General features: G+C 51.1%; 1 protein-coding gene across 2 annotated transcripts in view; it reads right to left on the minus strand.

The window, feature by feature from the left end:
• Positions 1-13,032, minus strand: part of SLC37A1 (solute carrier family 37 member 1) — a 72,536-nt gene extending 59,504 nt beyond the window's left edge. The window contains exons 1-2 of one of the 2 annotated variants that reach the window (XM_040231907.1): positions 13,001-13,032; positions 7,897-8,081 (exon numbers count right to left, since the gene is read on the minus strand). In XM_040231907.1, the coding sequence (XP_040087841.1) occupies positions 7,897-7,952 (56 nt within the window). In that variant the 5' untranslated portion in view covers positions 7,953-8,081; positions 13,001-13,032. Of the gene's footprint in view, positions 1-7,896; positions 8,082-12,268; positions 12,477-13,000 lie in introns of those variants that run through there. The other variant, XM_040231901.1, reaches the window with a different exon arrangement.
• Between the last annotated feature and the right edge of the window lie 891 nt (positions 13,033-13,923).

Below are 13,923 nucleotides of genomic sequence, written 5' to 3' on the forward strand. Positions count from 1 at the left end.
CTCCTGGGGCCCCTGCCTCCTTCTCCTGGGGCCCCTGCCTCCTTCTCTAGAGTCCCTGCCTCTTTGTTGGGGCCCCTGCCTCCTTCTCCTGGGCCCCTGCCTCCTTCTCTGGGACCCCTGCCTCCTTCTCTGGGACCCCTGCCTCCTTCTCCTGGGCCCCTGCCTCCTTCTCCTGGGCCCCTGCCTCCTTCTCCGGGGCCCCTGCCTCCTTCTCTAGGGCCCTTGCCTCCTTCCCTCATGGGTGGTTCTGCAAGTGAAGCTCACTTGCACAGAGCCTGCAGGGTGGATGGAGGTCCTAGGACTGCCCCATGCATGGTGATGTGGACCAGAGCACAGTCATCGGGGACAGAGTGGAGAACTTGCCTCTGGATGTTTTCAGTTCAGTTTTGTGTGGAAGTGAAACACCCTAATGAATCAGCTCCTCTGGGAAGAGTATAAGCCGTGCCTGCCATGCTAAGTTGCTTTAGTCATGTCCGACTTTGCAACTCCATGAACTGTAGCCTACAGGCTCCTCTGTCCATGGGATTCTCCAAGACAGAAGTGGGTTGCCATGCCCTCCCCTAGGGGTCTTCCTGACCTAAGGATTGAGCCCGAGTCTCTTATGTTTCCTGCATTAGCAAGTGGGTTCTTTACCACTAGCGCCACCTGGAAAGCCCCAAGAGCACCAGAAAGGGAAAGTGAGAGTCCCTCCGCAGTGTCTGACCCTTTTTGACCCCATGGATTGTAGTCTGTCAGGCTCCTCTGTCCATGGAATTCTCCAGGCAAGAATACTGCAGTGGGTAGCAGTTCCCTCTTCCAGGGGATGTTCCCAACCCAGGGATCCCAGGTCTCCTGAATTGCAGGCAGTTTCTTTACCACCTGAGGGAGCCCAATATTGTCTAGGAAGATCAGGGCATGTTTGTAAGCCTGGCTGACAGCACTAGCTCTCAGGAGGCCCATCAGACTCTACCACTTGCTCCGTGACCTTAGCAGGGTACTCGGAGGCCACCTGCCCTGCAGAATCAGGGCAAAGGTCAACTTACAATGCACACCAGGCATCTCCTAGAGACGGAATATGTGCCTCCTGAAGAGGAACCCCTATCGTTTATTTAGAAACCATCAGGTTGACTCTACTCCCTCTGTTTCCAAGTCTATCCGTTCTCCCTCTTTCCGCATCTTCTTATGTAGAACCCTGGGGAGATGGGAAAGGCCGGCCACTAGAGGTTGAGTTTTCCCTTCCAGAAGGTCTGAACATGGCCCCACTGATCACTTTTAAATTGCAGCAGCCACACTGTGGGGTTGGTACCTTCCTAGTGGCCATGGAAACACCCTTGTCCTGGAAGGCAAGCAGACGTCTCACTTCTAGGGGTTATCCTGGGTTATGGGGATGAAAGGCCTAAATAGCCCTCTGGAAGTTCTTTCCCATTTTGTATCCTACTTTCTTCCTTCATCATTTACGAAGTAAGGACTTTGGATAATATTTGTTTTATCCATCTTGTAGTGGATTTAATGCTATTTCCCCAAAACTGAAAGTGAAAGTTGCTCAGTCGTGTCTGATTCTTTGTGACTCCCAAAACTGATGTCCATTATAAATCTTAGAATGTGACCTTATTTTGGAAATCAGGTCTTGAAGAGGTAATTAGCTGAAGTCATACTCAACTCCTACAAAGAAAGTTGAGCACTGAAGAATTGATGCTTATGAACTGTGGTGTTGGAGAAGATTCTTGAGAGTCCTTTGGACTGCAAGGAGATCCAACCAGTCAGTCCTAAAGGAAATCAGTACTGAATATTCATTGGAAGGACTGATGCTGAAGCTGAAGCCCCAACACTCTGGTGACCTGATGTGAAGAACCGACTCATTGGAAAAGATGCTGATGCTGGGAAAGATTGAAGGCGTGGGGAGAAGGGGACTACAGAGGATGAGATGGTGGATGGCATCACTGACATGATGGACATGAGTTTGAGTAGGTTCTGGGAGTTGGTGATGGACAGGGAACCCTGGCGTGCTGCAGTCCATGGGGTTGGTGATGAACAGGGAACCCTGGCGTGCTGCAGTCCATGGGGTCACAAAGTCAGACACCACTGAGCAACTGAACTGAACTGAATAATCAACTCCAGGTGGCGCTAGTGGTAAAGAACCCTCCGGCCAATGCAGGAGACCTAAGAGATGCAGGTTCAGTCCCTGGGTGGGGAAGATCCCCTGAAGGAGGAAATGGCAACCTACCCCAGTATTCTTGCCTGGGAAATCCCATTGACAGAGGAGCCTAGCCAGCCATGGTCCATGAGGTGGACCATGAGGTGGACCATGAGGAGAGACATGACTGAAGCAACTTAGCATGCATATGACGTCATATAACTCACATATGACGTCAAATCCACTGAGATCCTAAATCCAGCTATGGGACTTCATAGAAGGCATGGGGAGACAGAGATAGACAGGGAGGAAAGGTCACGTGGCAATGAGGGCAGAGTAGGACAGATACTGCCATGAACAGCCAGCAGCCACCAGAAATGGGAGGAGGTGAGAAAGTGTTCTTCCCTCAAGCCTTCTGTGAGAGCACAGCCCTATGACACATGGATCTCAGACTCCTCCTTCCAGATCTATGAGAAATTAATTTCTGTTCTCTTAAGCCACCCAGCTTGTGGACTTGTTACAGCACCCCCAGGAAACAAATATAATCCAATACTTTGATTCCTGTTTTGTGTTACATTTAGGCTTGTGAATATTAAGCAAATACAATTAAAAATGAATAATTTGATCCTTAACTTCATCAGTGTTCCACTTACTTTCTATAGTTACGTCTGACAATAGGTAGCATTCTTTGTATCTAGCAATACTACAAGACTAGCATTTGGGTTCGGAGAAGGCAATGGCAACCCACTCCAGTACTCTTGCCTGGAAAATCTCATGGGCGGAGGAGCCTGGTAGGCTGCAGTCCATGGAGTCGCTAAGAGTCGGACACGACTGAGCGACTTCACTTTCACTTTTCACTTTCATGCACTGGAGAAGGAAATGGCAACCCACTCCAGTGTTCTTGCCTGGAGAATCCCAGGGACGGGGGAGCCTGATTGGACACGACTGAAGTGACTTAGCAGCAGCAGCAGCAGTATTTGGATTAACCTAAAGTTTCTAGCCATAAAAGCCTCTCCCAGCAATGCTCTTTCGAAGCATCCTCAGAAATGTCCTAGATGCTGCCTGCATTCCCAGATAAATGGCAGCCTGCTCCTAGTTCAGAGACTCAAGGGAGAATACAGCTTCCTTCCTTGAGTCTTATTTATCTAGGTAATAGGCAAATAAGAAGTTAAAAAAAATGCTTTAGATGAGAATAACTGAACAGTTGACTTCCCTGGTGGCTTAGACTGTAAAGAGTCTGCCTACAATGCGGGAGACCCGAATTTGATCCCTGGGTTGGGAAGATCCCTTGGAGAAGGAAATGGCATCCCACTCCAGTATTCTTGCCTGGAAAATCCCATGGATGGAGGAGCCTGGTTGGCTACTGTCCATGGGGTCACAGAGAGTCGGACATGACTGAGTGACTTCACTATCACTATCACTAATGACCTGGCACAGAAATGAGTAAGAAGACATCTTACTTTAGGAACAAGGAAACCACGCATACCGTGATAGGAGTCCCTCCAGAGCACCCTAAAGGGGTCCATGATGTCAGCGATGTTAAGTACTGACCACCTGGTTTGGGGGCTCTCTGCCTCATTGCCCATCAGAGAAGATGCCATTTTCTCTCTACTAATTAATAACCATTTGTGGGAAAACACTCTGAGGTTAGGTAGCTAACCCAGTTGTTCACCCAACTTTCTCCCAATTTTGTGTGTCTACTGGTGCTCCTTACCTAAACCAAGCATTCTTGATGTCCTTACCTAAACCAAGCATTCCTGATGGTTTCAGCTGACATTCTAGCTTGGACACTCCTGCTCTATACTCAGTGGCTGGCATCCCACTGTGAGAAAGCTTTCCCTCCTCCCATTTATGCTTATTCAGTTATAGGAGCATGGACTCGTTTCAGTCAATGGGCTATAACTCATTACTAGTATTGTTTATTTAAAATATTATCCCAGGGACTTCCCTGGTGGTCCAGTGGTTAAGAATCTACCTGCCAATGCAGGGAATATGGGTTCCATCTCTGGTCTGGGAACTAAGATCCCACATGTCACGGTGCAACTAAACCCACTCACTGCAACTACTAAAGCCTGTGTGCTCTGGAGCCCCGAAACAAGAGAAGCTGCAGCTGTGAGAAGCCTGTGAACCACAACTAGAAAGTAGCCCCACCTGCTACAACTAGAGAAAGGCTGCATGCAGCCACGAAGAGCCTGTGGGTTGCAAAGAAGACCCAGCACAGCCAACAAAAAATCTCATCTCATATTTGGCCAGTGGGAGCCACTTCATTTTTAAGCACTGTCTTATTTTTTGACACCAGATATTCCTGGCTCATCTCACTTTCCCGGGCCCAGTGATGACACCATCCCAGTCTCCAAGGCTGCCTGCCTGGCTCCTTCAATAGGAAATGGTACACAGAAACCAAGATCTAGCACCAGGGGTGCTCACTGCTGCTGGGATGCTGCTGTTTCCAGGGCCTATCTCCAGCCGAGAGAAGGCATTTTACACACATGTACCCACAACACATACACACCCAGCACACACACACACATACCTACACATACCTACACACCACACACACATATTTCTCTGCTTACCTGCTATCCAGTTTTCCTTGATATCTTTAATTTCAACCCAGCACCACACGATCCATCCAGTCCCCTCAGCCCCACCAATATCTGTAACTCCATGACTGTTAGTGAGCAGCTGTCTCCTTTCTGTGTTATATCTGACAAAAATGCATAATTCTAACCATGAGGAAACGACAGACACATTCAAAAGAAAGTGAAAGTCGCTCAGTCGTGTCCGACTCTTTGCGACCCTGTGGACTACATAGTCCATGGAATTCTCCAGGCCAGAATACTGGAGTGGGTAGCCGTTCCCTTCTCCAGGGGATCTTCCCAACCCAGGGATCGAACCCAGGTCTCCCACATTTCAGGCAGATTCTTTACCAGCTGAGCCACAAGAAAGTCTATAAAATAAATGGCTTGTACCCTCCCCAAATGACAAGCTTACAGGAGACAAAGAAAGGCCAAGATATGGTTCCAAATTAAAGGAAACTAAATACACAGGATGACTAAATGCCGAGTGTAACCACACACTAGATCCTGGCCCAGGGAAAAATCTATAAAAGAAAAAGAAAAATCTGTAGAAAGATTTCAAAAATCTATAGAAAAATCTATAAAAGACATTATTGGACATTTGAACAGGGACTGTGGATTAGATAACAGCATTGAAAGAAAGTGAAAGTGAAGTTGCTCAGTCGTGTCCGACCCTTTGGAACCCCATGGACTGTAGCCTCCCAGGCTTCTCGGTCCATGGGATTCTCCAGACAAGAATACTGGAGTGGGCTGCCATGCCCTCCTCCAGGGGATCTTTATAACCCAGGGATAGAACCCAGCTCTGCCCCACTGAGGGCAGATTCTTTACCATCTGAGCTACCAGGGAAACAGCTACACAGGAATATCTTATTTACAGGAAATACATACTAACGTATTTAGAAATAAAAGGGTATAATGTCTGCAACTTGCTCTCAAATGGTTCATGAAAAAGTGTGTGTGAGTGTGTGTGTGTGTGTACATACATCTGCACATACACACAGATGAGAGAAGGTGAAAAGAAAGTGAAAGTGAAGTCGCTCAGTTGTGTCCAACTCTTTTCGACCCCATGGACTGTAGCCTATCAGGCTCCTCTGTCCGTTTGCTCTGCCCTAGGCTTACTCTATTCGAGATTCAAAGTCCCAGGACAGAGAGGCTGGTTCACCCACCTTAGACCCTCTCCTGCCTCCTGCTGGACCTGGGCTACAGCAGAAGGTCAGCAGGATGGAGGCTCAGGGGTCTCTACTGGCTTCCGTAAGGGGGCAGAAGAACCTGAGACTCCCTTGCTGGTCACAGCTGCACACAAAGGAGGGAAGTCAGCTCCCCAAAGATCAGAGTGCTGCTAAAAATATATAAAAAATGTCCTTCGTAGGAATGTTGACACTGATTCTCTTACAACCAAGGAAGCTGAGGTCTAGAAAGGCTAAATAACCTTTCAAGGTCAAAGAGCAAGTTTGCGGTAGAGATGGAACAGAAATGAAGACAAATATGCCATCTCTGTGCTACTCAAAGAATGGTCTGTGGACCCACAGTATCACATCACCTGGGAGATGTAGGTTCTCAGGTGCCACCCCAGGTCTACTGAGCCAGGATCTGCATTTTAACAAGTTTTGAATGATTCCCATGCACATTACAGTGTGAGAAGCAATGCTCTATCTCTGAGATTTTAACATTAAAAAAAAAAGGGGGGGGGTTGTGATTACAGGAGTTCTATGTAACATTCTTATCATTTTCTCCTGTGAGTTTGAAAAATTGTATCCAAATAAAGTTATAAAAGAAAACAAAAATAAATACCCACTAAAAAAAAGGTGAGTGTTGAACCACTTCTGTCTAGACTAGCACTAGATGGAAAATGAATCGACAAGCACACTGTTCTAGGAAGAGCCAGATGTCTGAAGTCACTTCTGAGACCCCGTGGGCACACCAGCCACCAGCCTGGGCCAGAGAAGCTGCAAGGATGTGTAGGCGGCACATGGCCGGGAGATGGAGCCTAGGGGACCCAGAACACACGCTGTGGCATAAACATCACCCTGAGCAGAAGGCATTTGAGTTTCTGAAATCTCTCATCTGCCTAAAAACAGAGCCTCCAAAACAACTCAACTGTCATCAGTCCTCCCTGGGAGCACAGGAGAGACTTAGCACCAGAGGCGGGAAGCACCCACCTCACACCCAAACAGACTCTGTCACAACTGTATCCTGGCCCCGTGCTAGTCTCCCAAGGGCCCGTTTACCTTTCCAAAGAGTCATCTGCTTTCCCAAACGTGCCCGCCTCCTTCTCTTCCCCTGCTGAGGTGGTATGCTGCTAAGTCACTTCGGTCGTGTCCGACTCTGTGAGACCCCATAGACGGCAGCCCACTAGGCTCCTCCGTCCCTGGGATTCTCCAGGCAAGAACACTGGAGTGGGTTGCCATTTCCTTCCCCAGTGCATGAAAGTGAAAAGTGAAAGTGAAGTCGCTCAGTCGTGCCCAACTCTTAGCGGCCCCATGGACTGCAGCCTACCAGGCTCCTTGGTCTGAGGTGGTATATACACCCCAAATTCTAAGGCCCCCAGGAGTCACCTTTTTCTGTGAACTCCCACACACACGGGGCTAAATCTGTCTTCTCTCTTGGGCATCTGCCTTTTGTCAGTTTAATTCACATGGCCCCAGTCATTCAGCCTAACAGGGCAGACGGAAAACACTTCTCTTCCCGACAGAGATCAGCAGGAGAGAGTGTGGCTTAGAGACCAGACAGCCCAGCTCTAGACTCCGCCCTCACCTCCAGCCTCCTCCACGGAGTGTGTGTGGGATTCACAAGTCTCCTAGGAGAAGGACTCTCAGAGAGCACGCAAGGTGTTCTCGGAACAGAAAGAGGTGTTTTGGTCTGTGTTTAACTTGTTCAGATTTCATTTTCTCTTCCAAAGTCCCAGCTCAGCGATGCCACTCGTTAAGTTCAGAGTTAATATATTTATTTCACCCACAGCCATTTACTCATCCTACCAAGATGATATTCAGTGGACTAGAAGCCACTGAGAACCCCAGAGGTTTTCAGTCTGTCTGTCACTGCAGAACCAAAGGTGGACAACTCAGCAGCGTTCCTGGTCACCACTTCCACCACGGATAAACCATTCAACAGTTATGGGCAGGGCGGGCATCCACATGTGTCTTATCAGGAAACTGGGGGTGGGGGACCTGCTGGCTGCAGGGTGGCACGGTACCCCCGACTTACCACTGATCCCTGGAGAACGAGATGATGAAGCGAATGCCAGGGGGAAGCTGGGCCATTGACGCCTCCCTGGATGTGGAGCTTTGGTCATAAAATAAGATGCTTCATAAATAGGTTCTTAATCCCAGGAAGCGAGTAAGGATGCTCGTGGGGACTCGCCTCCTCTCCTCCAGCAGAGGCTCAGCCGTCTACAAGGAGAAGGAGGGGTGGAAAGGTCAGGCGTCGTCAGAGGCCCTGGCGGAAGTCACTGCACGCAGTGTGGTCACCCAGCCCAGAGCAGAGCCAGACGCGACAGGGCACTCCCACCCTAAAAGCCACCTGGTGGGGGTGGAGCGTCTGCCCTGCGCATGCAGCTTATTCAACCATCACTGAAAGGAACTTCACATGATGTTCTGAGGGTGCAATGAAGAGAAAACGGCTGAATTTATCTCCATCCAGAAGGCATCCAGAGATCAACCATTCACTTTTCACCACCACACTCCTCAGAGCTGACATTCATACTCACAGGAACCCAGCAGGAGCCCAGAGGTCACACCAGGTGCTCAGTCACCAGAGGGCCACCAACCAGCCGGTCCTGATTCCCCCGCGGGGGGCCAGGCCACGTCTGAGCTACAGTAACAGAGAGGAACATAGGCCTGGACCAGGCAGTGGGTCATCAAGCCCATCATTTGACTGCGGCTTTGCAATGGAGTCTAAATACATGTAATGCCACGGGGATGAATACCTCGAATCAGCCTCCTCATTTCTCACTCCTGTGGTCACTGCAGGGGCCTTGTAAAATGGCCCCTTTCTGAGCAAGACAGGAAGAAAGGGGCAGGGACGCCTGGCCGGCCGTCCCAAAGCCAACCTCGCCACGTGTGCTGTCTTCCAGTTTTTCTCCTATGTTTGCTGGGTGAGGAGGAATCTTGGGGACCCATGCATTACATCACAGAGCACACCACGCACTCGGAAGCATGTACGGTTCCATCTTAATGCTTATGTAAAAGTCACAGGTTATATGGTGTTTTTAAAGAAGGCTACTTTTGATGGAACATTGATTTTTATTTAAAGCTTAGAAATGTATTCAATATCTTTAAACAACTTCCTCGAGACAACAGACAAGTAACAGCCAATAGTTCTAATTTAGAGGGTCTAAAATATTCCTAAGGGCCCCAGGATCCCCATGTTCACGCCTGCCTTCCCTCTAGAGTGAGCTTTCAAAATGCACCTTGCTGAGCCATCATACAGCTATGAAATTAAAAGATGCTTGCTCCTTAGAAGAAAAGCTATGACAAACCTAGACAGCGTATTAAAAAGCAGAGACATCACTTTGCCAACACAGGTACGCGTACTCAAAGCTATGGTTGTATGAATGTGAGAGTTGGACCACAAAGAAGGTTGAGGGCTGAGGAACTGATGCTTTTGAACCATGATGCTGAAGAAGACTCTTGAGAGACCCTTGGACTGCAAGATCAAACCAGTTAATCCTGAAGGAAATCAGTCCTGAATATTCATTGGAAGGACTGATGCTGAAGCTGAAGCTCCAGTGCTTTGGCCACCTGATGTGAAGAGCCAACTCGTTAGAAAAGACCCTGATGCTGGGAAAGATAGAGGGCAAAGGGGGTGGTGGAAAAGGGGGTGGAAAAGGGGGTGACAGAGGATGAGATGGTTGGATGGCATCATCAACTCAATGGACATGAATTTGAGTAAACTCAGAGAGATAGTGAAGGACAAGTAAGTCTGGTGTGCTGCAGTCCATGGGGATGCAAAGAGTCAGACATGACTGCGGTGATGCTGAACAACAACAAGCTGTCATACCTGTCCCCTGACCCCCATCTCCTCTCAGAGAGGCAATGAGGCCCCTCCTTCTGCTTCAGCCAGGAGAACTACACCTTTGCTCCGACCAGCTCATCATCCGCCTGGAGTGCCACCTGCCCTCATGGCTGGTGCTGGGCTGGGTAATCCCAGGCATGTCACAAACTTTCTGTTCCCTCACTTGCCCCAGCTGAAAAACAGGGACGGTGGCATCTACATTTTTGGGGTTGCTATTAAAAATGAGATGTGCAATCTGTGGACAGCCCTGAGCACAGAGCCTGGTGTGGAGGAGATGCCCAGTCAGGAGGAGCTGGTTCTGTTCTCAGCAGACATCAAGAGAGGCATCAGGGGACTGCAGGCGACTGCCCAGCCCCCATTCCCTGGTGTAGCACAGAGCCAGCGCCCAGGAGATGTGTGCAATCAAGCTCCACAAGCGTTTCAACACTGTTGTTGCTCATATCTCTAGATTTTAAAAAGATTTTATTAAAATTCTGCTCAAAATGTGTGGGCTCCTGCTTGGACCTAAACATACTTTGAGAAGGGGCTTCTTAGGTGGCGCTAGGGGTGAAGAACCCGCCTGCCAATGCAGGAGATATAAGAGACCAGGGCTCCATCCCTGTGTTGGAAAGGTCCCCTGGAGAAGGGCATGGCAACCCACTCCAGTATTCTTGCCTGGAGAATCCCATGGACAGAGAAGCGGGTGGGCTATGGTCCATAGTGTTGTAAAGAGTTGGACACGACTGAAGTGACCACACCCATACGTTGAGAAACAATTTTGGGGTGATGACTTTAAAGTAAAGGATTTGGTCTAAATTTTACAGCGCCCAGAAATGGATGGTCAGAAGCAAATGTCCTCCTCTGTCCAGACACTGCTTCTCTAGGTACAGCTTATCTGGAAGTATCCTACTGCATCTATTACACCCACTAAGGGACTGCCCTGGTGGCTCAGAGGTAAAGAATCTGCCTGCCGTGCAGGAGATGTGGGTTCAATCCTTGGGTTGGGAAGATCCCCTGAAGGAGGAAATGGCAACCCACTTCAGCATTCTTGCCTGGAGAATCCCATGGACACAGGAGCCGATCGGGCTACAGTCCAAAGGGTAGCAAAGAGTCACATATGACTGAGCGACTAAACACATACAAACACATCAACTAATCAATCAACCTCAATTCAGGGCTGGTAAAACTTGGAACTTTAAAAACAAAATCCAGAAGACATTGGAAAAATCAGCAGGAAAAAAAAAATCTCGATTTCCTTTGAAAACCATGGTTCTTCCTCCTCCTATAAAATGGGTGGACTCCAGTGCTATAAATTCTCACCGTTGGTGCAATTAAGATGTGTAAACATAGTGATTTTACATGTTGGACGTCAAGAGCTCGATTTAATTAGGCCCATTCCTCCAAAGTCTGATCGGTGACCACTGATCATTCCAGCGAGGGCTGGTCAAGAGCTCCGAGGACACCGCTGACAACTCTGCGCTCTCCTGCCAGACCCACGGCTGGCCCAGAGGCTGGCCTGGGGCGCTGGACACCTGGGGCAAATTCAGGTTGGTCCAGTTTCCCTCAATCCCCTCCCCCCTGGCTTCCTCTGGGCAGGTCCCCTCCAAAGAGAGAACAGCAGAACTGGAGCTAATCACTTGGTTTAAGCCTTGTTTTTGACATATAAGCCAAGTACATAAAAAGAACATGCACTTAAAAAAAAAAGGCTCTTAATAGACACCTGGAACTCATACCACCACAGTAGGGAAAAGTGTAAGAATATCCAGTTTCAAAGATAAAAACTTCAGAAGCACCCCACCAGAGCATCTCTGTTACAATCCACAAAGCACGTTTTTATACCCATCATGTGAAAGAGCCCAGCTTAGTCTATAAACTGTAAAACTATGAAATGGAATGACCTGAAGGCAATATGAATTCTGGAGCTCTGCCTTTGGCCTCACCATTTGGGGAAGAGTCCTGTGTACTCACTGGAGGTGAAAAAGAGACTCAAAGGCAAGCAATGAAGAGAATATCACAGAGTCTTCCCACAACTGAAGCTCTATTGTCAGTAGTCAAAGCAATACCATGCATACCTTAAATAATCTACCTAAAGGCAAAGCTTTTAAACTGGGTCTTATTTTAAGGCAAACAAGTTTTCATACATTCTTCTTTTATGAGGGAGAGAAAGAGAATGAGTGAGGGAAACTTGCTTTCCAGAGAAAGCACTTTCTATGGTCTGTGCTTTAGGCTGTCAGCAATATTAAAGATTAACGACAATAGCCAGTATCTCTTTCCTGGGCTTCAGTACAAATGCGAACCCTCCATCTCGATCGCTTTCTCCCACCAACAAGCAGCACCCCAGGTGGTGTGCACAACACAGAACCGGCAAAGGCGCTTCCAAAACCAGGTGGTAAGACTCTGGGGGTCTCCAGTCCTGGGTTCTCAAGGTTGATTTTTAAAGGCCTTAAAGAAGGAGCAATGGGGAAATTTAATTTAGTTACCAACTCAGACATCCTCAGACGATTGAAATTCAAGGGCAGGTGGGCACTCTCCAGGCGGGCAGCTCAGGGAGAGGAAAGGAAAGACGGGCTAGAGAAATTCAAACCTGGCGGTGGGGCGAGGGGCCTCCAGCACTGGGGTCCCAGTCCCGGGTCGCCAGGTCACCGGGATCAGCAGGGCGGCTGCGGAGGCTGGGACGGCAGGAGGGTGGGGGCAGGAGGAAAAATAAGCCAGAAGGTTGTTGCCCTGAGGTGCCTTTCCGGGGCCCTGAGTCCTGTAAATCACTCCCGGAGGCTCCGGGCTCTGGGGACCAGCCACTCACAGACAAACAACCCGAAGGCCCCGGGTGCGGGCGCCGGCTCCTCCCCGCGGTCGGTCCCGGAGGAGGACAGGCGGGCACGCCCCCGTCTCCGCCGCGCGACGGCCCCGCGCCCTGCTCCCCGCCCGACCCCCGGCATAGCTGTCACCGCGGCCGGCGTCCCAGGAGGGGTCCGGGAGGACGGCTCTGCTCGCCCGCGCCCGGAGCTCCGATGGGCGGCTGCCGGCCGGGCATCGGCTCCGCGCCTCCGCTCCCGGGTCCCGGGGCGCCCGGGTGATCCCCTAGACCCACCCCCGCCCGGCTGCCTCCGCCGCCCTGGGCCCGGGGGGCGCCCGGCCCGAGACCAGCACAAAGACGCGCGCCCGGCGCAGGGACCCCGGCTCCCCGCGCGTCGCCAGCGCTGGCAGGTGTCGCTCGGCCCCGGCGCCCGAGTCCCCAGGCCCGGCCGGCGCGGGCGGTGGGCAGGGGTCCGCGCATCGCAAACCCTCTCGCCGCCCCGTCCGGGTCCCCACGCCTCACCTGCGCCCCCAGGCCCGCGCCCCGCTGCCCGGCCCCGCCGCCGCGGGCGCTTCCTGTCGCGACTTCCTGGGGCGGCGCGGAGGCCCCGGCGGCCCCGGCGGCCCTTTCACTTTCAGCGACCGCGGGGCGCCGGCTCCGGCCCCTCCCCTCCGGCTCATCCTCCTCCCGTCCTCCCCCGGCCCCGGAGCCGCCCGGGGGCCCTAACAGCCCGGGGACGGCGGGCGGGGCGCCCCCACGCGGAGCCCGGGGCATCGCCGCGCAGGAGTCCTCCCCGCGGCCCCAGGTCCGCCAGCACCTGCCTGCGCGCGCCCGGGCTTGAGTTCCCACTGCCGAAGAGGCGTTCCCCAAGGGCGCTTTGTCCTCAAGGCAGGTCCCACCCAGAGCGCGGCTGCCAAGGAAGGATGGCACTAAAGGGGTAGCCTTGCCGCTGCCACCTGCCCCTAACATTATTCCTATTACCTCCTCTCAGGGGTCAGACTTAGACTGACGTATTAAATGAAAATGGGGACCATGATAGCTGTGTTGACCCATCTTTGATCACACCTGTGTAAGTGTGACACGCGGCTCACCTCACCTGCTCTCAGTCACCTGCTCTAGACCAACCTCCCCTGTGCAGTCAGACATCCCCTCTCCTAATCCCGAACCTTGGCACCGCCCCCTCCCGGCCCAAGCCTGATTATTTTCCTCCAGACAGCAGAGCACCAGGGTGGACACATGGCATCCGAACCCAGCCCAGGTGCCTGCTCCCAGGAAAGCAGCTCCCAGGAAGGGCCCCATGAGACAGAAAAGAAATTCCAGGCAGAAGTGTCCTGCATGGTTAAACCAATGCTTGAAGCTAAAATAAATTCAACACCTGGCCATAAATGCCTGAAAGGTCTGTAGGAGACAGAGGGCCCTGTGGCCTCTGGGCAAGCACTCACCTG

The sequence above is a fragment of the Oryx dammah genome, unplaced genomic scaffold (genome assembly GCF_014754425.2).
Source record: "Oryx dammah isolate SB20612 unplaced genomic scaffold, SCBI_Odam_1.1 HiC_scaffold_2, whole genome shotgun sequence".
Lineage (NCBI taxonomy): Eukaryota > Metazoa > Chordata > Mammalia > Artiodactyla > Bovidae > Oryx > Oryx dammah.